A 27,545-nucleotide genomic window follows, 5' to 3' on the forward strand; every position below is an offset into this window, starting at 1 on the left:
GAATACATATCTCGGAATTTTGGGGGCCAAATCACAGTCACTTGAAGGACCTATATATTTGATTAATTTAGCCTCTGATACTAAGTTTATAGGCTTAAATGGCTGGAATTTTTTTTAATTCATATTAATCAGTGTTGCCTATTCGAGGTGGACTTTTCAGGAGATTGCTTTAGTAATCTACATATAAACTAGGCAAAATGTTGTGACACCACACACTTTATCTTTTCACACGGCCTCCTCAAAATTTAATAGTGTGCTCATTTAAATGTGAATAATAACCAAGGTTTTTTTTCCAGACTCAGCATTTTGCAGCCAGGTAAGTATTGTTGCTCTCTGTGGGCTGTTTTTCCCTCTTTCGGCGACGCCATCCCTTTATCTGGCAAGAAGACAAAGGGGGAACAAGCCAGGGTTTTTCATCATGTTGTCATTTCATCATGCTTTGTACTTTGTGAAGCTCTCTCCTCTCCTCTTTTTTTTTTTCTTTTTCCTTCTAGGTGTCTATTATGAAAGAGAAATGAAATTATGCTAACACATGTTATCTTTTTCTTGGACAGGCGTAGCCACTCTGTGTAGAAATGAACGTGAGAAATAAAGGTTGGGGTGGGGGAGGGGAAAAGATCAGGCAACCTGACAGCCAGGAGCTGAGGGTGGGATGGGGATGGGGAGACGCAAGGTGGTGTAAGACCTGAATGTGCCTCAGTCTGGAGAAAACTCTGCAAGCTTAACTTTTGCCCTGTGAACCTGATAAAGAGCAAATCAATAAAAGACAAACTATGTTTCATTGTGATATTAGATCTGCCACCTCCTTCCACAAGAGAGCGGCCTCCAGGGTGTAAGACCGTGTTTGTCGGAGGCTTACCGGAAAACGCTACGGAGGAAATTATTCAAGAAGTCTTTGAGCAGTGCGGAGATATTACAGCCATCCGGAAGAGCAAGAAGAACTTTTGTCACATTCGCTTTGCAGAGGAATTCATGGTTGACAAAGCCATTTACCTCTCGGGTACTTCGCTTTATAGAGAGGGGTTTGCCAGGCCTTCTGTCCCGTTCTGTGATGTTAATATGAGCTCATTCCCTTTTGCCTCAAAGCACAATGCGTCTGGTAGTTTGGGGCTGGAGAGGGCGGCATTCTCCGTTGAGCTTGGCTGCGGCGTGCTCTTTGTTAAGCCGGCGCCTCTCCACAGGCAGGATTTCCTACCATCCAGTCTTGAGGAATTCCACAGAGTTTCTAATTAATGTTCTCAAGTGCGTATTAGATGAAAAGCAATATTTTGAGTACTGAGGACCATTATTATTATTGGATGTAATCCTCTGGGGGAGTAAAGTACTCTCTCAGAATAATTTCAGTTTCTTAGAAGTACGTTTACAGTCTTCACCCGAGAGATAGTGAAGCAAGATCCCCTCCTTGCAGGGAATTTGTCTCTGGGCCCGTGATAGGCCCACTGTCACCACACACTTGCTAATTTAGCTGTCTGCTCTCCCAGCCTTACCCTTAGGACCAGGTTTTAGGAGAATTTTGTGACTGTTAAGAGGAAGCCTAGGGCTCAGTGGTGAAGAGGTCTGCTCTTCCAAAGGTTCTGAGTTCAATTCCCCGAGACCACATGGTGGTTCACAACCATCTATATTGGGATCTGAGGCCCTTTTCTAGAGTGTGCAAGTGACCCACGGAGAGAGCGTTCATATATGTAAAATAAATAGATAAATCTTAAAAAGAGAAAGAAGCCTAGTGCTGCCTTCCACCCTGGGGGTATTTCTTTGGACAAGAATGTAGAGCCGGTGCGCAAGACCTCAGTCAAATCACAGGCCGCTGAGGCTGATGGTGGTATGTGGCTTCAGGGGTCTTTGTGTTTAGATTCCACCCACTGCAGTCTGCCCCTCTGCAGACCGCCTCCCTCCTTCTGAGCAAAGGCAACCTGGGAAGGGAAAGAATCAAATAAAACAGGTGGACACCACCCCTAGGTTTTCCCCATGTCCGCAGCCGGCCTCCACAGAATGCCTTGGCATTCTGTGTAAACCCCAGAAGCCCTGAGGTTATCTGAACACCTCAGAGACCTTCTTGCCCTTAGATGGGGATCCAGAGGCTTCGGAAACCCTTACTGTAGCTAAGCCCTCGAAGTAAAAAATAAAGTCTGAATATCCCACCATGGACACGAAAGGCAGACCTAGAACAACGATATTTCGAAGTGCACACCCAACTGTTAGACCTTTGGGGTTCTGGGGGGAACAGGGTGTGGCTTTCCAGCTCCCTGACCCAGATCACCTCCTATATTCTTTCTCCTCTGTGGAATAATCAGTTCATCAGCTAGGACTCCTAGGCGAGGTTAGTCACGTGGGAACCACTGGGTGGGAGGCGGTTTGTAACAAAACCACCCTGGTCAGGATAAAGAAGGAGGGGCGCTTCAGTCGTATCAGTACCTGCCTGGATGTCTTGGTCCTACTTGACTACATTCCATCAAACTGTTTCCCCTTTACCCAGACTTCATCCCATGTGATCGAAGAAGGGGTTAGGTGAAGGGTCTTTTTCCAAAACTAACACAATTCAACTTTTAGACCAAATAAAAGGCTCAGAAGATGCTAACAAAGATGAACCGTGTCAAAATGTAGACCTACAGAGGGAGGTGTAGACTTAAACTCTGACGTTCCTTGATGACTCTTCCATAACAGGAGGAAGCATGGGTTTTTCGCAGAACCTTCCTTGCCTCGGGGCAGAGAAGTCTCCAGCTTTGCTAGGCTGGCCTCTGCAGATGAGCCGGTCTGACATCCCCAGCTACTAAGGGCAGGGGCAGGAAGGAGAGAAGGTTGCCTCCTCCTTTGAGTAATCACCCACAAACACAAGCCCAGCTGGAAAGCCTAATTTTAGGACCACTTTCACATCTGAGGGCCAGGCTAAGTTTAGCCATAGCCTCATCAGAGCCTCTTTTAAGGCAGTAATGATGATGTTCTGATGAAAGAGGACCAGAGACATTTTAGAAAGTGATTCTCTGAGCAGAGAAAGGTGTTTGACCAACTCGGACCGCTGGCCAGTACACGGCCTGCTGCTTTAACTTCCCTTAGCCCACCACCAAGACACATTTCGCCTGAGCATTAATTCTGCTGACACTGACTCGTGGGTGGCCATTTGCACGGCTTAGGGGCATTATGCTTGCAGGTGTTCTAGATGACTGCTCTTAGACGCCTAGAAGAGAATTCAATCTGATGAGATCCGCAGCAGATTTGTAACTTCTTCAAAAGTGTGAAGTGCCTTGCTGGGGGCTCCAGGGTGGGGGGTGGGGATCCAGCTTCTGCAGGGATTTGTAGCTGAGCCTTAACCCCCAAAGCTGTTGGTACCCACTGAACTGTACCATGACACAGTGCACACAGCACGGCACAGCCTAGCTTTTTTCCAGCTGCATCTCTTTTTTTCCCCATTTATTTATTACTTATACAGTATTCTGCCTGCATGTGTGCCTGCAGGCCAGAAGAAAGCACCAGATCTCATTTATAGATGGTTGTGAGCCACCATGTGGTTACTGGGAATTGAACTCAGGACCTTTAGGAAGAACTGCTGAGCCATCTCACCAGCCCTCTCATTTGCATCTTATTTGCAAAGGCCTTGCAAGGCAAAGGTGCTCATTTTTGCTCCCTTCCTCCAGCAGCCCCAGGCAGCTATGCTCCCACTAAGACCAAAATTTATGTTGTGAAAATCTGAAGAGCAACCTGGCAGTGAATGCTTCAGTTGAAGTTAGGCTGGCTGGCAGCATTCAGTCCCATGCTGACCTCGCACAAACCCCCACCAATCTTTCTAAGTTGGGTAGCCCACAGAAAATCCTTCCCTCAAAGATTCTGAGTCTCCCCAATCTCCTCCCTCCCCCCCCTCCCCCCCCCCCCCCCCCCCCCGTTGCTTTTGTTTTTGTTTTTTTCTTTTCTGGCCTAGCTTTGGGCTTTTGCACAAGCCTCCTGTGGCCTTCAAAGATTGCATGGACAGCTTGTATGGTACTGCAGGCTGGATGAGGTGCTGTGGGGCCCCTTGATTGAAAGTAAAATATTCTCCTGCATGCCCCAGAGGATAAGTGGAAAATAAAACAGCATTGCAAAATTGCCTGGGTAATTGTGGCTTTTGTAGCGGCCAAGAGAAAACTGAGCGACAGTGTTTGCTAGGGGAACAAAGCAATAAGCTGTGAGTAAAGTTCTGAAATTTACTTTGCAGGCCCCTTCAAATATCATAGATGCTCTTTATTTACTCATACCCTGCCTCTTTGAAAAGGAATTTGAGTGCTTATGCAATAGTTACAGTACACTAAAAACAAAAAGCAAAACCATTACAAGGTTGAGAGAAAAGCATCCTATATAACAAAATTGTTTCTGAACTTCCTGGAAGCCAAAAGGAGGAAGGGGTGGCCAGGATTAGTGCTTGGCTTCTCTGTTGGGATGAGAAACTTCCGGGGTGGGGGATGGGTAATCTTTTTGGTTTTTGTTTGTTTGGTTGGTTGGTTTGGTTTTTTAAGGCAGTTTCTCTGTGTAGGCTTGGCTGTCTCGGAACTCACAGAGATCCACCTGCCTCTGCCTCCTTGAGTGCTGGGTTTACAGGCGTGCCTTGCCACACCTGGCTTGGGGTGGGTAATCTTTATCTCCACAAGTGTGCTTCATGATTAACTGGTTGGAAGGATACCTACTTCCCATGGAAACAAGTCCATGGTTGCCTAGCTAGCGAGAGGCCTGGGCCAGAAAGTGCGTTCCCTGACCTGAGGTGACCTGGCTTTCCACTGTTTTTAGGTTACCGAATGCGATTAGGGTCTAGCACGGATAAAAAGGATTCCGGCCGCCTTCACGTCGACTTCGCCCAGGCCAGGGATGACTTTTACGAGTGGGAATGCAAGCAAAGGATGCGCGCCAGGGAGGAGCGGCACAGGCGCAAACTGGAGGAAGACAGGCTGCGGCCGCCCTCACCACCCGCCATCATGCACTACTCGGAGCATGAAGCTGCCCTGCTGGCCGAAAAGCTCAAAGGTAAGGAAGGACTCCCACCGGAGCCCTCGCCGCCTCCGCCTTAGCCACTAATCGGTGAAGGAGAAAGGAGATCCCCTTTGTACTCTTTTCTGCAGGCAGCATGTGAGTGGGAGTGGGCTGGACTCTGCGGCCCCCTGGACTCCATCATCCTGCTAGGGACAGAGCTGCTGCTCTCTGAAACTGTCAGAAGATTGATCGGGCAGCCCCAATCTCAGCAGCAGCCTGTGGCCCACCCCCCCCATCCCTCTCCCCCACACCCTTCCCCCTCCCCCCACTCACCACCATCCCTATCCCTATCCCCTTCCCCATCACAGCCTGTGCCTACTGAGCCAGGGCAGCGGCCTCAACCTGAGTCTGCTTTTTCTAGTCCTCTCTTGAGCTCTGTGGACTGTGCAGGTCCACCAGACACTGAAAGCCCCTCCAGAACATCTTAAACATGATGCCAGCCAGGGGTTGTGGCAGAGAAAAAGAGAACCGTAGACAGGTCTTCTGTCTTCAGAGGTATAGTTGAAAGAACGCTTCTCACACCTACGGATAAGTGACAGCAGAGGAGAGGTGATTCTTTAATTTCCACGAGGGCCTCCCCTGGGTTTGAAGGTGAGGAAAATAAGGATCCAAAGAACTAAGGACCAAACCTGCTGAACCTCAGTGTGCATTTCTGTGATCACTCGTGAGAGTGAGTGAACTGAATGACCTGTAGGCATTTTACAGGCCGATAGTGATCAGAACTTCTGAGGTTGCTGGGTACTCTTGGGGTCACAGTCACCACAGGCCGGTGTATACAAGTAAACGAGTGACTACAAACAGAGCAGATGGCCTCAGTGTCAACCAAGGCATTTGCAACACTCTTCGGGAATGCCAGCAAGTGTGAACAGAGCCTTGATCAGAGTCGGTGAAGGTGTGGTGACTGTAAATTTAAAGGTTATTTCTGCACCTGCTCTAGCTCCCAAAGAATGAGACTGAGACCTATTGCATTTATAATAAGCGTAAAGCACTGTAGCAGGGTAGATTCTCATCTATTCTAACTGACCATGTTAGCTTGGCCTACTTCCCAGCCATATACTCTGTTATGTGGCCTCCTGTCTCGCCCTGGCCCCTGCTGCTCCAGTCTTGTCCTCGTGACAACTCTCCCATGGCAACATGCTCCATCTTCTCCTGGCTACCTCCTTCTCTCTCCCTCCTCTCCCGACCTGGGACCCCCAGTATGGGAACGGAAGGCCCCCCTACTGTCAGCTCTACCTAGTCATGGGCTCTTCAGCCTCTTTATTAACCAATCAGAGATAATTGGGGAGTAATTTTTACACAACATTGAGACCAGAGATTCCTCAATAGCACTGACAATACTAGAATCTGTTAGGATTTAACTCCCTGCCGGTTCAGCAATTAACAATCGAATATACAGAGACACCTTAATACAATGTGAATGAAAGTCAATCTCTACACATGAATGTCTTTACAGAGCAGGCGGAATTTGAAGTTGGTGGGATGCACAAGATGACTTTCTCCCAACTTAGAAAGGTTCACAAAGGCAACCTAACAGGAGGCTAGAGCACGTAAGAACCACAGTGCATGGGAAACAAAGAGAGTTTGTCATGGGCACTGAGTGGCTCAGCCAGATGGCAAAGCCCCAAGGCCGTAGCTGGCTTTGGTTGTGTCCTGGAAACAGTGGAGAGAGGACCTCACAGGTTTCTGATGAGCAGAGAGGTGTGATTGCTTCCCAGGACCATATTATTGGCAGTGTCTTAGATGGATGGGATGGTCTTATTAAAGAAAATCCCCAATTTTAGGGGGATTTGCTATGGCATTCTAAACAGGGCATGTGCTCCTAGCCGTCATCCCAGGCGGATCTGAGGACTCCTAATTAGCTACAGTTGCCACTGAACTGTCTCTTTCCAGCCGCTAAGTGCTGCCTGCTGGCTTTCTTGGTGCCTGCCCAGATGCTCCAAGAAGGCCCAGAGGATAGGCATAAATTTACAGACCTCAGGGAGTGCCCCTTCAATAAGAAGCATACGCAGTGCAAATTCAGCTTAAAAACTATCAGGAGAGTCCAGAATAAGAAAGAACGACACTTATAACCAGGAATGCTCATTGGGATAAATACTCTTTTGTAAACATCAAGTGAATTCTGTAATCTCCATGGCCTAACTGTTTTCAGGTCTAGTTAGCTCACTCAGTAGAGTGTGAGACTCTTACGATGGGTCAGCAGTGGCTACACCTTAATTCTGTACTACCTGGAAGAATTTCATGAGGGTCTGGCATGCACATCATGTTATTTTTATGAAGCCAACATCAAAAGTGCCAATTACATGTATAAGGTACATGGCATTTGCCTCTACTTTTGGAGCCTAGCAGATTGGGATGTCAATTTGCTAGAGTAATTTGTGAGCCTTGCCATTTCAAAATGTATATTTATATAGATGAGTATAATTTGCAGAATTCGGAAGCTGTACCTTTGCCAAGTATCGTGTGATCCCTTGAGCAGAGAACAGATTGGAAATTTTAATAGATGGCTCTTACAGTAGAATGAACTAGCTGCAGATATATCTTAGGCAAGAGTCAGGTAATATCAAGCTTGACAATTTCAACCCAAGCACAGAGTTTGGAATATAAACAGCATTTAATTGCTGAGGAAATTGGCTGCCTCCAAGAGGAAATCCACTCTCTGCTCCTTATAACACTGTAAAGCCAGGCAGGAGGCGCCAAGGAAACCGTTTCCCTGAAGATGATTTCATTGATGTGGGGATATAAAATGCAGTTGAGACGGAAGGTACAGAAACCTGTGTCAGAAAGGAAGGGAAAATGCAATCTGAAAAGACCTAATTGGATTTGATTTTTTTTTGTCCTCTGAGAAACCCTTGCTGTCTTGGATTTATTATATATTTTGTCTCCTATTTTACACCATACGTGTTTAGTCTCCTAATTTTGTTTTGAAGGTGGTCCACATTCAGCAATATCTGTATCAATCAAGTCTTTATTATGACCAGAAAGGCTTTCCACACAGTTGCATATAATAGGTGTTGGGCAAATTAATTTTTTTCTCTCTTCTCCAGGTATTTGAATCTGTGGGCATATTGCATTTCTGGCCATTAGCACTACTAGGCATGGCTGCAAATGAGGGAAGTGATTATGTTCAGCCTGCTGCCAATCCGGGAAGAAGTCTTTGCTAAGTGTTTTACAAACTACCTGGCATTGGGTACTGGTGCTAGGTACAAGGGAAGAGAAAAAACACCATGCCAGCTCCTGCCTCATAGAATCTAGGCTAACAGAGGAAATGACACAACCCATGCTGCACTTGCTACTTACAGTAGTTAGGCTGCGATACATGTAAATCCTATTAACAGTGCTGTGGACTATGGTGAGCGGCAAGTGGAGGATGCTTTCCCTACACAGAGAGATGAATAGTGAGATCACAAGCATGAGAGAAGGGGGGCAACTTTGGGAACCCCCTCTCCCCATTCACTGGCTGCTTGGCTTTCCAAAGCCAGAGGAAACACTGGGTTCTAACTATGGAGTGTCTGAGGCCGAAAGTCACCAGGCGTCGGTTTCATTAATACGAATTCTAAAACAGAAAATCAGTGGGCACCCTGCTGATTAAATAGACATTGTTGTGAGACAATTCAACTTAATGAAGACTGACTGGGAAGTAACTGTGCAGGGAGCTGAAGTTTATGGTATGGCTTTGGGAAAGCGAGGAGGAGCTCAGTAGCACCATAATTACACTTTATTGGAAACAGTGGCACCAGGCAGATGAGATAATGAATTCTAGTGTTTCTAACACAGACCAAGAAGCCCTGCAGGGGCCTGGGGTCTGGGCTGCAAAAGTAAAACATTGATTCGGCCACAAGGAAGCACTATATCTTCACTCACTAGAGATTTCTTTGGGCAAGAACATTTTAGAAGCTTTCCAGGACTTTCTCCCATTTGGAAAGATGCACGCCATCTTTCATCATGAAGAGTCTGTACCAAGTGAACTTCTGACAAAGTTCTCTAACGAATGCCCTTGGGATCCTCACGTGCCACTGAGAACTGAGTCCCCCTGTGATTGTGCTGGTAATTTACAAAGGACGAGGCTCATATTTGCATAGAGTATGGCCAGCAATCGGAGCCATGCTGGTATTCTGGAGGTGGTTGTCAATATTTGTGGTTTTATGAAAGTAAAAATCGATAATGCTATGAGCCAAGTGGACATTCCATTAGCTAACAGCCAGACCTCCTCCTTCAGGCAAGGAAAATAGGAAACACAGGGAGCCTCCTTGAGTAGCCCTTTTTTTTGGGGGGGGGTTGTCTTACTGACCTTCATAGAGGCAAGAGAGACCATTTCATTTAGAAACATTTTGCTTGGCCCCGCAGCGGAAATAATCGGTACACTTTTTTATTGCCCTCTCCATTTGCCCATTTTATAAATACTGAGTAATTGAGGAGACTGCATGTTGGAGCAGAGCGGAGTAGCAATCACTTGTGTGCTTCTCCAGTTAGCTGGTTCACAGACAGTTAAGCAGTCAAAAAAACAAACAAAAGACAACAACCACACATACACACACACACACACACACACACACACACACACACAGACACATACTTCTCTAGGCCAAACTCTCCTTTGAACCAGTTTTAACATCTTACTGCCTCTTCATTAATTAACGAGTTGAATAAAATTATTGGAACACGCCCAATTTGTATTTTCAAGACGGTTATGATAATCTCTGCCACAGATTCTTTAATAGCCCCAGAAGTGCACCTTTTTTGGAGGCATGACAGACGACATCATCACAGCCAAAGCTCCCAGTTTGCAGAAGGGGGTAGCACTTGGTAAATTTTAATCACACTGATATGTGGATAATGGGGGGTGGGGAGGCACCAGACTGATGGGTAGTTTTTCTTGCCCTTGTATGCTAAGGGAGGTTTAACCCTGGATTTCAGAACAAGAGGCAGATCAAAGCCAGGCTGTGAGCATGGAGATAAGCAACTTATGTGAGCTTGTTGTGTCTTTATTTATGGCTGGGTCAATAAGAGAATAACAGAAGAGGTTCCATGACTGAACAGAAAGAAAAAAAATTAAGAAGATATTCCACAACACTTTGTTTTTCCCTCTAAGAAATAATCACATACTGATTTCTGGGTATGGTGGTAGCTGGAAATTCCTCATGTAATTTGCTTCACAGAGATTTAAATTTCTACTGAACAAAAACCCCTTGCATTATTACAGAGAATTATTTGCATCATTCACTTCCACAATGAATTTGGAACAGAGCTGTAAAATGGCCTAGTGAAAGACATATGAAAGTACACACCCCAATGAAGGAGAAAGCGGGGTGTGGGGTGTGGGTGGGTCTGGTCCATGTCTAGTATCCCACTGAGAGGACCCGAAGTGATCCCATGCCCATTTCCATCTCTTGGATACCTTTTTTCTTTCCTGGTTCGCAGTGACAGTTATTCTTTCATTGAAAGTGGGAATTTAGAGACAGACACTTGCAAAGCTCATAAAAATCACATCAAATCCTTTCAAAATTCACTTAAATTTCAGTTACTACTTTCCGTTTCAGGCTTGTGTTATCTCTTAACTTAGATTAGGAGCTGACCATTGGACCTGACTTTCCCCGAATCATTTCTCGCAGTGCGTCTGTCTGAGACGTCCAGGCGTGTGTGCAGGGTGAGGTGCAGTCAGTTGGGGGCTCTGAGAAAGGCTGAGCCTGCGTTTTTGACTAGCTCCCAGGGATGCGCTGACTTGTAGACTTTGAAGAGCAGATTATCCTGTTGGCAGTTTCAGTGTCTGTGATGTAGCAGGTGTTCGACAAACATGAAGAGGGCACACACAAGGTCAGAACTAACCAGAAGGAAAGCAAGATGACGTGGATTCAGCTGGGAACACCGAGGGACAAAGATGAGCGTTGTAATTACCCTCCAGAGAGAGAAAATTATTACCCCTTCCCCCAAATTAAAAATGCTTTCAGAAACATTTTTTAATCAACTGAGAATCCAGTTAGACTCTTTCTGCTAACAAGTACTTTCTGCTTCTCCTAGACTGTATGACATCACTCCTAACTTCCATCCCCAATGCTCATGACCTCAGAGGCCTTTTCCTCTGTCAGGAGAACATTTCCTTTCAGTGGCTAGTGACATATATGAAAATCCTCTTCAACACAAAATTAAACATCTTTATTATCAACTGTGCACCTTTTAGTCCTTGAAATTGCGACTTCTGGTATAAATCACTACTTATCTTTGCAAAAGCAATACAATATGGACTGCAAATGAGAAAATGACCAGAGGGTTCCAGTGTGTTTGGGAAGCGTCATTATTATAACAGCGCATCAGTGGGAGGCAGAGGGAAGGCAGCCATCACCCTACAGGGTGACCCTGTCAGCGGAGTTCACACCCAGGAGGCAGGGAAATCTCCTTTACAGAGGTGACATAAGCTGAATCTTGAAGGAGGAATCACAGCTGACCGGCGGAACAGAGAATGGGAAGTTCTCTAGGACAAAAGTGCAGAGGTCATGCCCACAGTGATTATCGGGATAGGCTTGGCAAAGAAACACATTCTGGAAGGAGAATGCCAACGGTGGGGGGGAGGGAGTCCTGAAAGCACATTTCCAGGCACCCAGGCAGAAGAGTGCGACATGGTAAGGACCCTTGGAAAACTTTACTGAGTAATCTAAAATGGGCAAATGGCCCTCACCCCCTCACAGCGTAGCCGGGCCCCCACTTTCCGTTGCGGAAAGGCACGTCTGCGCATTCTACTTTCTGAACTTCACTCTGCTCAGAGTCACGCCTAAGCATGGACGAGGAGAGCATTTGGAAGTTTCATAAGTGCGTCTTTGATGTGATTTTATGAGCAGTGTTAATTTTCTTCCACATGAATAGCTTTAATAACGCTGCAATCTAAATCCTGTTTAAATTAGTTTATATTGTTTTCTGCTTTCTCGGTGATCTTTCCACTGAATACAAAATTGAATTTACAGTTGTGAATTGAAAATGACCGTCCTCAGTATGCTCCAGTAGCCATCCAGCAGGAGCTACTGAGTTGGTGTTAATAAGTATAAATTAAAGTCACTTCTAATATGGCAACAAAGGTTGACTGGCATTTCTAAGCATGCCTCAAAAAATTTTAATGTGAATGTTAGCACATCAGGCATTATCAGCCTGCCAGTCTCAAAGGTTTCAGAAACCAAGACGCACTTGGGAGTTTGCAAAACTATATGCTTCTCTTAAATTAGTGGGATTCTGCCTAGGGGTACTTGGCAACAGGTTAGACCTCCTCTCTGGCTACCTACGTTTTCAGTACTGGGTTTGTGGTGCTTGGTCCTCGGAGGTTACTGTCTGTCTGACGTCGCCTTGTTAACTGCTCCTTGTCATGTAAGATCAACTTGTGTCCCAGTCATAGGAGTGAGAAGCATGAAGACATGCTTTTTAGGCTGAGAAAACACACTTTTTTTTTTAAACCGTTTAACTGTGTTCTTTCTTGTAGAAGCTTACTCTACTTAGCAACTAGCCACCAGGGCTGAGAGAAGGAAAGAGCACCCATGCACCAGGGGGAGAAAACGAAGCAAGATAAGCGAGCCTGCTATTCCCCTTTTGTTTTTGTCTTTATGAGCTTAAAAAACAAAACAGTCAGTTCATGTCAGAGACAGTCCCTGTTCCCATTACTATGGCACCCACTTGGACACTGAACTGCCATGGACGACATCTGTGCAGGGGTTCTAGGTTATCTCCATGCCTGGTCCTTGGTTGGAATATGAGTCTCAGGAAAGACCCCTGTGCTCAAATTTTTTGGTTCTGTTGCTCTCCTTGCGGACCTCCTGTCCTCTCCAGATCTTACTATTTCCCACTTCTTTCCTAAGATTCCCTGTATTCTGCCCAAAGTTTGGCCATAAGTCTCAACATCTGCTTTGATAGTCTGCAGGGCAGAGCCTTTCAGAGGCCCTCTGTGGGAGGCTCCTAACTTATTTCCTGCTTTCTTCGTCTTCTGGTGTCCATCCTCTTTGCCTTTCAGAGTGGGGATTGAGTATTTTAGCCAGAGTCCTCCCTCTTGATTAGTTTCTTTAGGTGTACAGATTTTAGTAGGTTTATCCTACATTATATGTCTCTATGAGTGAGTATGCTTCTGACATAATCTGATTGGCCTGCTCTTTGATCACCTCCCCCTGAGGGGGGAGCAGCCTTACCAGGCCACAGAGGAAGACCATGCAGCCACTCCTGATGAGACCTAACAGACTAGGATCAGAAGGAAGAAAAAGAAACCCTCCCCTACCAGTGGACTTGGGGAGGGGAGTTTGTGGAGAAGGGGGAAGAAAGGAGGGATTGGGAGGGGAGGAGGGAGGGAACTAGAGGGGGGATACAAAGTAAATAAAGTATAATTAAAAATAAAAAAAAATAAAAGAATTGGAAATAAAACAAAACAAAGAAAAAACCAAGTTGAGAATTTTCCTTTTCCTTGGTGCTATTTGGAGGCTTAAGTCATGGAGTTTTAAAAAAAGCACATGAAGTCAGTGTTCTTTTCTGTTGTGATTATTTTTTTTAAGGGGAAAAAATTTCTTATAAGCATTGGGTTTATTCCCGCTGTCTGTCCCAAGGTCCATTCTCCTAACATATATTGGCAGGGCGAGAGGGAGAGAGTGTGTAGGGAGGCAGAATTTATTCTGACTCTTAACAGTCACAGTGGGCCTCTCACAGACATAATGCTAAATTATGGGCCTCTCCATGGGCTGAGTGTAATGTTAAGTTGTATGATGGATTTTATCTCACACAAGCCACTTCGGTCCACAAAATGAGATAAGAAACCACTACAGCTGGAGTTCACAGAGGGTTGAGCTCAGACTGAAATCCAAGCGTTAACACAATTGCGTGAGTCAGCTTGGGTACTAAGATTGTGCTCTGTGCTCAAGAAGCCAAAATTTGCAAGGAAAATGGAGTCAGTCTGTAAGCGTGCCTCTGCCGGTTACCTCCTCTGGTTCAAGGGTGAGCAAAGGTTTGATCAGAGGATTGCTGGGAACCTTTGGTCCCTTAGCACATGAGAAAACAATATATTGTGGCCTGTCTTGCATCAGCAAGAGCAGCTTTTGAGTCTGGAGAAGGTAGACTGCCCTCGTCCACAGGTTCCCGAGCAGCTGGGAGTCCCACCCTGATACACCCAGCAGGGTCCTGGACCAGTAACAGCTGTACTAAGAAAATGGTAGGGAGGAGGTCTCAGAAACAGAGGCTGCAGAGAACTTAGACAACAGCCTGTAGGACGAACAAAACACTAATGACCAAGCAAAGGTTGATTTTTTTTAAAAAATCGTGTTACATAGAAGTAGGATTTCTTTCAGAGTCGCCGTCTGTCCCCTGGACTGTGTACATGTTTATAAACCTGAACAATACAAGAGGTGTCGCTCAGAGTCCTCCGTGGAGCAGTAAGGGCCTGGATAGAGAAGAAAGTAGGGAAGTAGCTGGTTATTATGGTCTAGTTATGCTGCTTCTTTTGAGAATTAAGAGTCTGTCTACCTTACTTGAATAAACAAAGGTGTTTTTCTATACCGCATTGCCTAGAAGCAGAAACATACAAATGAAAGTTTTCTCCATTTTGCTTAGAGCAAGGAGCCTTCAGCCGCAGCCACATCCATTAATGTCGTAATGGCTGGCGTACAACTTCCGTGTGTAATTAACTTAATCACCTTCACACCTGCCGTCTCCACCTCCAAGCTGTACAAACATTCCCAAACAAGCAAGCCTGTTTGTTTTCTTTAAAATAAACTTTATCATTTATTTACAGATGTAACTTCATTCCTCATTCCTGCTGCCACCGGAGGCCCCAAAACCAAGTTTAAAGGGCTTTCTAATAGCCACCCAAAGCAAAGGCTGACCACCTCAGGGAACACAACCTCCTGTGTAGAAAACTAGGAAATACTCCATTTTTCATTGTGATGAAATCTATTATATTAAACTGAAAATAAAATTACTTTTGAATTTTGGTAGAACAAGCAGTGACTTATTTCTCTTGCCTGCTTTGGGAACAGTATCTTGCATTACAAGTTATAATTTTCCTGTCATCCACTAACTTGGCTATCTGTATAAATAATAAAAATAATACATCATTGTGTAGCATTTTTGATAAAGAAATAGGGTGAGGGCCAAATAGGTTCATAAGGTTTTTGAGCCAATCTTAAGAAAGCATAATCGAGGTTTGATGTGAGAGTAGGGCAACAAATTATAGCTAAGAATGGCCAGCAGAGCTGTGTTCATGGAGAGGCAGCTGAATGAGAAGTTCTAGGTGGTTCCATGGAACCAGAGGAAGAGAAAAGACAAGCTATGACAAAGCAGTCTTCCGAGGAAAGCTAATTTGCCAAGTTCTGAAAAAGTGCTACTTGACGACACCTCACACATTTTGAGCAGAACCTGGATGAAGTGGCCTTTTCTTGCCTCCACCTTCCATTCCAGATGACAGCAAGTTCTCTGAGGCTATTACGGTTCTGTTGTCCTGGATAGAACGTGGGGAGGTGAATCGGCGCTCAGCAAACCAGTTCTACTCGATGGTTCAGTCGGCCAACAGCCACGTGCGCAGGCTCATGAATGAAAAAGCCACCCATGAGCAGGAAATGGAGGAAGCCAAGGAGAATTTTAAAAATGCCTTAACTGGGATCCTCACTCAATGTAAGTAAACCTTTGGGGGCCATCTTTTTGTTGTTGTTGTTATGGTTTGGCCTTTTCTTTTGTACCCATTTTTATGTTTTCATGTGGGGGTAAGTAGTTCAGAAGTCTCCCATTTTACTCCATACTGAATGGCTCACCTCATAACCGATTCATGTTCTGTGGCATGTGGAAGAGATCGGACCCCGCCCTGAGAGCTTACTTCTCAAGGTGAGCAACGTTTCTGCAGCTTTTCCTCAGAACACTATGTCCGGCCCTCAGGACAGGGCAGCCAGGTACATCTGTGCTTCATAGACCCATCTTAGTTCATACCACACCTGCAGGCTGCCCACACAGACCTCTATGTCCTTTTGGGACCAAATCAGAGAATAGGCTTTGTATATGTCCCGGGGCTCTGTTTAAGGAGAAGATGCCATCCCCCAAAACCCTCCTTGGGCTCCTTCTGAGGTGAGCTCTGGCTGTCTGCATGGATGCCTCAGGAATAGACTTTTGTCCTCTCTTCATTTGGAAAGCAAATTGCCTTAAACACTTAATGCCAGTGATTTTTCATGTCTAGATCCTGAATTGATGAGGGAGCGTAAATGGAGCTTTCTAATAGAACAATAGTCACGGTAATTACCCCAGGCTCTATTCAAAAAAGGGGGCGTCAACTTTTTCTGCGGCACTCTGTGTCTGTAGTTAATGTCACAGCGGCACAGTGCAGCTAAGCTGCTAACGGTCCGTCACTTGGTAAAAGCTGTGGAGTGACGCTGTGCTGGGGCTATGCTCCATTCCACTCCAGCTGCAGGGACCCACACGCGACAGCAACATATGCAATTTACATATCCCCTCCAAAGATGAGTATTATTTGCAGTGATCCAGTGTGCCAAATGCCTGACACCCTTTCATCAGTGCAAACCTAAGGGATAATGTGTCTGTTAGGATGTGGAGGCAGAGAGGGATGACAAGCCGGGATCTTAAATATGAAAGCATCTTGCCAACAGATAGTTTTTGCAGTAGCAAAGAGTTAAGTACCATGCACTGAATCCCCAGTCATAAACTGGTAAGTGACCACATGCCCAGTATAAGAGCACTCTTCCTTTAAAGAAAAGGACTGTGGAAAACAGGAGTGTTCCACCTCACGCCGACCGGTACCATACTAGCAAAACTCATCAGCATTGAACAGTGGCCTTTGACCCAACTGTGTGGGTCCAACAATGCTAGAGTTAGGGTTGCTAGGTGCAGAATAAAGAAAGGTAGTACTGACTCTAACTGTGAAAGGAGGAAGGACAATAATGGATGAGTGGCCAGAGAAAAGGTAAGATTGGTTTGGCAGATGAGAAGAAAGGCTTAACAATCTCAAAAGAACAATTCCTTGGGAGCTGAGGTTGGAAGCCCTGTGCCTGAACAGTAGAATGGTTGCTGCCTACTTACCTTTTGCTCAGGGGAGTCAGTTCTGACCAACTTCCCATCTGCGTGCAATTTACTATCTTCTTTGGTAGGCACTCAGCCCTTGCCAACAGCAGTGAAGCCCCAGTGGGCAGCCATGGGTTAGGGTAGGAGAGAAGCGTCTTCCCCTTGGCAATGATATTAAATAGGGATTACTTAAAAAATGAGGCTGGAAAAGGAAAACATACCTTCCTGCCATTGTGCAGGTGTAGGCCAGCCAGATTCGAACCAACCCACAGGTGAACAGGATGATGTGTGTGACATCAGTGGGCCTCACAGCGGTAAAGCTCAGGGCAGGCCATCCAGCCTTGGAGCTTCCACCTGATGCCTGAGCTAGGCAGATCACACCAGGACAGGTGCCTCAGCCTGGAGGAATCAGTGAAGTTGCCATCATGGAAGGGCCCGTGTTGAGTGGGGATGGTTGTCAGAGATGGCTCTCAGCACCTCAGTTTGAACTCTCGCCTTCAGTCTCCCAGCCCTGTCCTTGTTCTGCCTTTCCTTCTCCGATTTGAGTAAATTCTTCGACCAACATCTTGTAGGAGCTTTTTATGCTCTCCTTCCACCACCAAACCCATCTCAAAGCCATGAGAATCCCTATTGTTTGTACCTGAGCCCTGTGTGGCACAGTCTTCACGTTTTGATGACCACTGCTTACATTCATGGTGCCTGGGCGCTTGAAGTTACCTGACGTGTCATATGGAGTTCTCTACCCACCTGCTTGGTCTCACACATGAGACGCTAAGCAGTCCAGGGGTTCATGGTTTCTATGTGTGCCTCATGGGGCCCAGCAGGCTACCTGTGGCCATGCCTAACAGCGAGGAAAGTGGGAGATAGATGTCCCAGCTGGTCCACTGATCCCCAGGATAAGCTTTAGTTGCTCACAGTATGGAAGAGGCTGCTAGGAAACCTTGTTGCCTTTCCTTTCCAATTCCCTTTTCACATGACATCTGATAGACATCCGATACCCAAACCCCCAAGGTAGCTTCCCATTGCACTGTAAGTGCTGTTCACCCTTCCCAACTGTCACACCTCTACAGCCTCAGCCTCAGTTTCCCCTAGACTCTCTGTGGTCATCCCCGGCAGCCTTTATCCTCTCTGAGCCCAGCAAAGCCACTTCCCACCTCTGAACTTCCCCACTGTGCATGTTGGACTCTTCCTCATCCTTTAGGTCTTACTTGAAAGGCCCCTCCCTCTGGGATGTCTTTCTTGTCCCCTTTCTTCTGATGGAGTTTCCATCCTCGTCCAGCGCTTATCCCTGCATGTGACAGTTTGCTGGGTCTTGATGAGTGTATGGAGAAGAGACGTAAGGGTTGTTGTAAGAGACAGAAATAGTGTGGGTTTTGGGGCGAGCAAATCAGTAAGCAACAGGCAAACTGCAAAATGGGCGAGAAGCATTGCATTCAGACGCTGCTCCTGGATGGCCATGTGTGCGGTACACTGTGATCCTAGCACTGGGGAGGCTAAGTGAGGTCAGTCTTGACTAGATGACCCTGTCTCAGAACAGAAAAATAAGGGGGTGGGGGGGAATAGAGAGGGGGAAATTTTTCATGGGTAACAGGGTTTCAACCTGCATATGTGATGAATCAGATAAATCAAAGACAGCTTCTCGGCTGTGGTATTATTGAAAATCACTACACCAGGCAATAGTTAACAGACTAGAGGCTATTGGGAGGGCTGAGTGAAAGCCAACGGAGAAACTTATGCTGGACTCTCCCCCTTTGTAACCGTCCAACAACCTTTAGGTTTATCATCTCCCCATCACTCTTTGGGAAGCTCGCCTTAGCTCTGTAATTTGGTTCTCAGTAGTATTTCAGGAAAGGGCAGTTATCAGCAGACTGTGAGAATCCTAGCTGATGTGGGCAGCTCAGTGCTGGCTGAGGAGCCTGTGCCTCATCTGTAGCACGGGGGCCTTCAGATGTACCCATGGAAGCCAGACTCTTCCAGGATAACTTGAAGACAGAAGTGGTACTGTGGGCAGCCTGAGCTGGGATTAACAGAACAGGAGGGTTGCATGGATCCTTTAACAACCTCATGTTTCCATTCTTGTGTGGCTTTTCATACAAAGGTGACCGTTCCCTGGATGCCAAGAGAGCCATATCTTCATTTCTACTGTGAGAATATTACCAGTGACTTCACTGCCCTGGTAGGCAGTGTGCCTATCTCAATACTCTATTACTGTGCTATGCATGGCTCCAGGATTGATGGAACTGAGGCAGGGAGGGAATGAAGAAATGGCAGACACACAGACATGAAAAAAACTGGAGTTGGGTGGGCAGGGCTCTCTAATGGAGCCAAAGCACCTGGGAAGCTCAGCATGTTTGCTGTATATAGTTGGACAAGGAGGCAAGGTTATGGCATACAGTCAAACAAGGTGGCAGATTTAGCTAATGTCTGTAGGTAGAGGCTGTATAGGGGAGCCTGGGTCTTCAGGCTATAAATATAGAGAAGGAGCTAGAGGGCACATTTTCTGCACACACTCAACATTCTCACTTGGACCAAAGGAAGGCTTTGCCACTCCCCTGGGACACTGGGACCCTCAACAAAGCCTTGGTGGTATCAGTGGCACACTCACTCAGGACGTCACTAGCTCCCTGTCCCCTATGAATGAGTCTGTCCCATGTCTGGACAACTTTCTTGTGGGGTTTTGTTGGTATATGTCAATCAACTTTCTAAGTTTCGCAGCCTTAGTTCAGGTATGGGGACATGAAACTGGAGTCACTACCACATGGCTGCTTCTAACACAGTAACTGCAGATTGACATATTTGCAGAAATTCCTAAAATCAGAACCAGTCAAACCCCATTCATCTGTATTAACATTCCTGGCAAACTCCACATGAATTGCCCTTGGCTTTCTGACATAAAATGAAGTAAGCATCTCAGCTTACTTTCTCCTGGATGGTCTCCTTATTACACAATAACCTCATGTATAAGGTTCCCAGTGCCCTTCTTCATAGCATCCCACTGCAGCTCATACAGGAAGCAGTCAAGAATGCTGGGAAATTGTTCTGAAACACCATGAAAGCAGATGTACTAACAGGCCAACTTAAACAGCAACTAAAGCAGGTCTGTCTGATGTCATGATAGCAGGGTTTATTTATCGACTTCCAGTAGAGTCCAGAACTCAAGCCATGGTGGGCCCCTGTGTAGATGCTGCTGGAAATAGACAAGAAAAGAAACTTCATATGGAAATCCACAAAGCTGGACAAGATGCATACAGCCATCTCATTGGTTTCTTTACCATTGTCTCTTCTTCGTGCCCAAAGCAAGTGCTCAAAGGGTTACTTCTCTTGCCAGCTAGCCAGCTAGAAGAAAGAAATCAGCAACACTCTTCTTGATTTTGAATGTTTAATAAAAATTAGAAAGTGTACATCCAACACCATCAGTTAGCTTTGCCGATGTGATCTTCGGCCAAAATTTACACATCATCTAGGGCCAGCTTTACAATGTATGCAACAGGCATTGTTTTTCATCCAAGCTTTGACTTCAAGTGTCAAGGAGCAGTAGCTATACTCAGCTCAAGAGTTTGGGAAGCTGGCATCTCTTTGCTCCCCTGCGGGATTGCACTTGACTCGTGACTGCAGAAGTACATTGATCCAAATGAGGACCTCAGTCTGTCCTGGTATGCCTTTCCTTCTGAGCCAGCTAGAGTAGATCTCACCTGCTAGTTATAAAAGAGGAGGGAAAGCAGCAGCCTAGTGAGTTGTCCTGAGTCTCCTGTCATTTCACCCCCAGTTCATATTGTCCCAACCTTGTTGTCATTTTTTTTTTTTTACTCTATTTGGTAGAACTTCGCCCACATTTTCCTATTCATAGACTTTGGGGTTTTGATCTTTGCTTTTAAAAAAAAAATGTATGCTTCCCAGGAACTCCCAATAGGCCTGCCCATTTTCAGTCTTATGAATCCTAAGCAAAGGCTGTCATTTCAGAGATCTGACAGAATAAGTTTATAAGTCCAGGAAGCACACGCCACCACATCCCCGTATTAATGTATGTTCCAAGATGATCAGTTGTGCAAACCCTGTTACAACACATGGATATCGAATAAATTAAACATTTCCACGACTTCTCTTTTTGACTATTTCATCACATTTCCTGCTGAAGAGAGAGACAGAGAGAGAGAGAGAGAGAGAGAGAGAGAGAGAAGGCAGAGTAGAGGAGATAAATGAGAAAGCAGATAGTAACTGAAAAGGGCCTGTTAATATTAAATGAGGGAAATGCCATAAATATAGTAAGTATGAATGAAAATTTAAAACTATGCCAGAGAGAATGAAGACCAAGAATCTTGCTTCTAATTGTCATTCAGTCTCCACAATCCCCCCCTTTTTTCTAGCACCATGTCTGATTGTTTGTTTTAATAAAACTAAAGATGCTCAGGGAAGGATACCATTAATGCTGTAAACTCAAGCTTACAGGAAGAGATGCAGAGGGACAGAGAAAGCACAGCAAACAGAAATATCGCTCACTGCCTGGTTAGAAACTGAAATATTTCTGGTATGGACTCCTTTTGTCCCCCTCTGCTCTGCTGTTTCCTTGCCTGAAAGATTCCTCCTCTTCCCTAAACCAGATTCAAAACTCACTGCCAATCAGGCTTCCTCCCTGAAGCCTGACCAGTGTGTCAGCACCCATAGTCATACTCTCTACCTGCATCCTTAGCAACTAATTATTCTATGTGTATCAGATGTATCTGTGTTCTCCCCGAATGGTTTTATGCCAGAGATGCAAGCCATGTGCACTGTGCCTTTCTCTTACCTCACCACAACACTCCTGAGCTCGGCAGTGTTTCTAAAAGCACACACAAGTCCTGACTACAAATATCCATCATTGACCAGTCATAGAAAGAAGCAAAGCTGGTGTTAGAAATTGGGCTGCAAACCAGTAATTTCAGAACATATTCTAAAGGTCTAGAGAGAGAGAGAGAGAGAGAACTGTGACCTCAACTGATTCAGCACTAATATGGATACTTTTAAAACTAGAACACAGAATACACCTAAGTTGTGCAATAGAAGGACTATCTTATTAGTCTATTTTACCGTGGAGACTGTAACAGTTTCAGCCATCATGCATTCTAGCTTTGTCTCTGAGAGGAACTACGCCAGCCCCATCTTGAGTCTTCAAAACAGCAAATGGTGCGGATGCTTTTGACTGGGTATGAAGAGATCCTGGCTCTAATCTCAGTTTAGGCAGTAATTAGCCATATCCCCTCAGGAAAGTCTTCTAAGCCCCTGAGTCTCCGTGTCCTCTATTCTGTGATGAAAAGGTTTGCCCAGATTATTCCCTAAGGTACCGTAACAACCCCATAGCCCTTACCATGTGGACAACTTAGATCCCTGAATGTTTCAGGACATCCAAAGGCAAGAGGGTCAGAAGGCCCCACGTGATGCCCAGTTTGCCTCAGGTGATGAGAGAACAGAGGAGCCGGCAGCCATCCCTGCACATATGTGGTTGCCTCTCTGTGGTGGCTGCCTCTGTGGGGCTGCTGTGAGTATCAGAAGCCACATTTCCACCAGGAGAACATGTGCCCAGAGCCCTGCAGGTGCCAAAGCTGGTCAGAGTTATTGTCAGAGGCGGTTCTGCAATGCTCTGACATCCCCCCCTGTCGCGCCCTCATCCGTCTTCTCTGCTGAAATCGTAAAAGCCTCTGCTGTTGGAATGAATGATTAAAATCATCCCACAAATATTTACTAGAGCCCTGTTAAACGCCGGGTCATATGCTAAGTGCTGGCATGAAATACGAGGGTTTCTGACCTCCCAGCACCCCCTTGCAGACAGGCTGGTGTCCACCCCCACATTTCTCCTGCCTAAAATGCTCTCTCTGAAATCATTTACTCCTCAGGAACATCTCAGCTAAATGTTTTTTATTTCCACCAAGGGAAATTTGGTTCCTGTGTCCCCTGCTGTCGAAAAAGAATTTTATGAACTGTTAAAATGTTTTCCCACGCCTGTAGAAGTCATTGCCATAGCTCATCCAAGGGAAGGGGGTAAAAAAAGAAAAAAAAAATCCTCCGTAATGCTTCAGCAACTTGACAACTTTTCTTTTTCTCCTCAAAACCATGCTGATAGCTATTATTTACTAATGCATTAAATGATCAAAATATCATTTCCACTTAGAAAAAAAGGAAAAGAAAATGCATCCTTTGGTTTCAGGGAATAAATAGCTAAAGAAAATAATGTCACATGAAGGCTTCCAAATGAAGGCTGAGCACCAAATGTTCTATTTCTCTTAGTACCCAAACTGACAGAAGATGCTAAAATATTGCCACAACTGAGTGGCCCCTTTTTAGTATCTCTCCTTTCAGTTTTACCGAAACTTCAGTTCTAAGTTTAAAATATTTTTTCATTTTTTAAAAAAATCACTAGAATGTTCACTTACACTAAAAAATGTGAGAGAAAAATTAGGCCTTACCCTCTGGAACAAACTAGAACTATGGGAAGCTCCATTTCAGGAATCATTGTGCTCCTGATCGTTAGCAGAGCGACTCAGAAAAGACACAACTTTATCTCCTACTAAAAACCTTGGGTACCTTGATCAGCTGCGAGCCTTGGGGACAAAAAAAAAAAAGGCTTCTACCAAATGCAGGAGAGGCAGGGGAGCAGCCTGTCTTTTCGTGGGTTGGGGGCTCAATCTTGGCTACTTTGGACAGAATCTACTATATTTACAATATTTGTTTAAAAGGAAAACACTAGAAGTGAGAACAAATCCTTCTAAGGCAGAAATGATATGTTCTTGATTGTAGAGTCTGCCTCCTTTGCATCATTTTGCCAAAGGAAGAAATCATCCCAGGAGGAGTGTGGGAGTAGCTGAAATGTGAGTTGATTTCTTCCGAGACCTAAGCAGAGCAGACGCAGAACCCATGCAACATAAAGCACTCGAGAGGAGATTCTGTGACCCTTTCACAAACTGCATATCAGATTATGCTTCATAACCGTAGCAAAATCACAGTAATGAAGTAGCAACCAAAATAATTTTATGGTTGGGGATCTCCACAACATGAGCTGGAAACCCGCAGCCTACTGCACACCCTTCAGGCAGCTCATCCAGTTGGAGAATGTTTTTCCAGGTGCCTCAGCTACTCTAAGCTCTTACAGGCAGCTGGTCTGGTCTGAGTCATCTTTGCCGCTTGGCTTCTCTGGCTTCTCTGGCTTCTCTGGCTTCTCTGGCTTCTCTGACCCAGACTCTCAACTTTTACTGTTTTGGAGAGCAGGCTGGAGCCTGGTAAGTCTGGTCAGTTTCAGGGACTTCCTTGAAGCTATTTTGAGTTGTTTACCTTTCTCTTTAAGGAGCCTCCCTGTAGGGTAGACTGTTTATATCTCAGAGGAAACTGTTACTCAACCAGCCCTGCTTTAGTTTTCCCGTTCTGATTTATTTCAAAGTTAAAACAATGGATTTCAGTTAAAGCTGGAAGGCTCAGGGATTCAAAACTGAGGAAGGCTGATGCTGGCCTTGTAGGGATAAAAGAAGTAGGGCCCTTCATCCAGACACTTTGAATCTTCTGCCCTATGGTTCTGAAGAGAGGCAAATACAGTTAGCTACTTGTACCATCACAACCTCAAAAGTTTGGCCTCTTGTCCTGGAAAATTTTACTTGCTTTCAAGTCACAGTCCGTTCCTGGTTCCTTGAGCCCTTTCAAGACTCCCCTGGCACCCTGCCTTGGAAATCCTTGCAGCTTTTCTCATTTAGTAACTCAGCTAATCACATGTGACTATCTCCTCCTTAGTCTGAAGCTTGGGAAGAGCTGGCCAGATCATTGGCTCTCTTATCCACAGCATCTAGTATAGTGTCTGCACATTAAATAACTCAGTGCTCTATGACGCTGGCCCATGAGGGTACGGACAGATGAGACTCTGTTCTAAGGTTAAGTTTCACCATGCATCAGACTCACCTAGAGAGCGCCAAGCAGTCAGGCACCCCTACACCCCAGTTAACTGATTCAGTCTCTGGTCTGAACTTTTGCATTTTTCCTTGAGTGCCCACATTGTGCTTGTCCAAGAAACACACACTGCAAAATACAGCTTTAAATCACCCAGCATGGTATTAAAGTAACCAGAGCTAGCCTGTTGGCACTGAAACATGGGTCATTTGGAGCCAGTGGAGGCCCCGAAGGAATCTGAATTGCTGTTTGAGGGATACAAGGACAGACTCTCAGAATCTAGCTTTGTCCTCTCCCTGCTAGAGGCTGCTCTCCACACTGTAGCCCAGATACTGAGAAAAGGGACGGTGTCCCGACTCTTGACTTGTTTTGGTTATTTTTAAATGAATCTGCAACTGTAGGCATTGCTGGAACAGAGACTTGGTTGATATGTGATTCTTCCTTCTTTCATCTGTCAGGAAAAGCTAAACTTCAGGTCCTCTGACCCATTATTAGCCAGGAGGAGGAAAACCATCTGAGAAAAACCAAAACAACCAACCAAACAAAACATTTAGGGTGCATACATTGGAGAACAATTTGACAATGCCTCACTCTCAAGATTAATTATTTAGGTGCTCCTCCTTCTTAGCCACTGCCAGGAACTTTTAATGAGGATGTTTATAGATGGAAGTCAGAATCCATGTCTGAGCATGCTCATTGCTGCCTTATTAAGAGTAGACATATGTGCTGTTTCCAAGATATGGCTTAAGTGAAACAAAGCAAGGTACAGGAACAGTGCTAGCTAGCATTTTGTGTAAGCACAAAAGGCCAAGAAAGAAGGATTCATCCCTGTGCCATGTACGAATACCTGCCTGGCTGTGCCAGGATCTGTCAACATCCTTTGTTGTTAAAGAGAGAAGCTGGTGAAGGGACTCAGAAGGTGGTCCTTACCTTCCCATTTTCTTTCCTTTGTGCCATGTACGTATATTATTTTTGTTGAGTCAATAGGGGAATTCTAGCCAAGGAATCTGTTGGATTTATAAAGCCTTGAAAATGCTGAGCATTGTAAGGGACCTTTGCAATTATAATCACATGCATTTGTCTTTCGTATGTCCCAAAACATTTGGACATGTGCGTTAACAAGGGTGCTGCAGCCTCACGCAGCTCCAGTACCAGCCTAAGTGGGAACAAAGAAAGGACAAGGACGGAAACACAGAGAAAACCTGGAGTCCCATGGGTTAGACTCCCGGATGGAGACGCTACGGTGCGTAGGAAGATCAGCATGTCTTTGAGGGAGGTGGTGTTATTGTATACCACTGAACAGAAGGCAGAGTTATTGCGTAAGATTATTATGTCGAGCTGACCACAGAGGCGGGTTTAGCTAAAGCTCAGTAGGAGCAGGCTTTTTAGGGGGCCATCTTCAGAGAGGAGAAGGCTATGGTGAATGTTTATTTGCACAGACTGTCAACCTTGGCACTCTATGGAAGGAAGTCTTTGCCATCCCTTTGAGTCTCACTTGGGAAAGGCTTTGCTGTTCCCATGATGCTCAGGCACAGGGGTCTTTGACATGGCCACACATGTATCAACAGCACACTCTCACTCGCAACTTCACTTTCTCTCTACACAAGGAGATGTGCAGTGTAGATGAACTAGGATTTTCACTGTCTGCTTAATATTTTTTTTTAGCAGTTTGACGATTTCCTGCTTGCTTGAAATTTGAAAAACAAAAACAAAAACAAAAAAAAAAAAAACACTTCTAAAAGTATGTTTTTCAGTATCCCGTCCCCTAAAAGAAACGATTGTTTTGGGGGCTCAAGTGTAGCAGACCCATAATGTGTTCATCTCACATGACGTTCTTTTGAGCCCTCTCAAGACGAAGCTCCTACCTGCCCGGTTCCTCCTCAACTGTAAGTTTAGGCCAGGCCTCTTTCAGGCATGGATGTCAACTGTCTTCTGCTTCCTTAGCTTTTCTCCAAGCAGCAACTTCTCTCAGGCATGGGACCAGGCAGGAGGCAGGAATTTCAGCACGCGCCATGGCTACAGCCTCCACAGGACCAGTGCATACTGGCTCCCCTCACACATCTGTTCTACCTCTGGGCATCTGTCCTTAGACTGCAATTACTGGTGGTATATTCTGGGTCTCTCTCTCTCTCTCTCTCTGTCTCTCTCTCTCTGGCTAGCCTCCCATCTATGCTCAATACACATCAGTTCTACCACTCCATCTTAAAATCTTATTTCTTTGTCCTGCCTTCCCATGAAGAATCCCCACCCCCAGCCTTTAGTGTTTAAAAGACAACAATAGGGGTGGGAGGTCAACTATTTTATTTGATATATGCCTTTGAAAATCCCTTCTGAGCCATTCATAGAGGATTTGGAAATATGTTATCCCTTAAAAGCAAAAAAGGAAATTCTTCTGAAGCCTACAGAGTTAAGGCTCTATCACGAGCCCGATAGCATTAAAAACAAAAATTAGGCTTGCAAGATTTGTTTAAGGTGCTTTATGCAGGAAAGCCTGCCGCCTGGAAGAATGTAATCAGTTGCTCCAGATATTTGGAACACTAAATGGATTGAAGGTTCTTTTCACAGCTGTGTAGCTGGAACATGGGATTTTGGAGGTACCCGGGCTGTAGTGGAGATCAGTGAAGGAGAAAGGACTATGTTCT

At 45.4% G+C, this 27,545-nt stretch overlaps 1 protein-coding gene across 6 annotated transcripts in view; it reads left to right on the top strand.

Moving 5' to 3' along the window:
• Enox1 (ecto-NOX disulfide-thiol exchanger 1) overlaps positions 1 to 27,545 on the top strand; it is a 557,275-nt gene that overhangs the window by 408,164 nt on the left and 121,566 nt on the right. For all 6 annotated transcript variants that reach the window (XM_055609746.1, XM_055609749.1, XM_055609750.1 and 3 more), the window contains 3 exons: positions 794 to 1,000; positions 4,750 to 4,983; positions 15,397 to 15,609. In XM_055609746.1, the coding sequence (XP_055465721.1) occupies positions 794 to 1,000; positions 4,750 to 4,983; positions 15,397 to 15,609 (654 nt within the window). The remainder of the gene's footprint in view (positions 1 to 793; positions 1,001 to 4,749; positions 4,984 to 15,396; positions 15,610 to 27,545) is intronic.

Source organism: Psammomys obesus, unplaced genomic scaffold (genome assembly GCF_907164565.1).
Source record: "Psammomys obesus unplaced genomic scaffold, mPsaObe1.curated_primary_1811, whole genome shotgun sequence".
Taxonomy (NCBI): domain Eukaryota; kingdom Metazoa; phylum Chordata; class Mammalia; order Rodentia; family Muridae; genus Psammomys; species Psammomys obesus.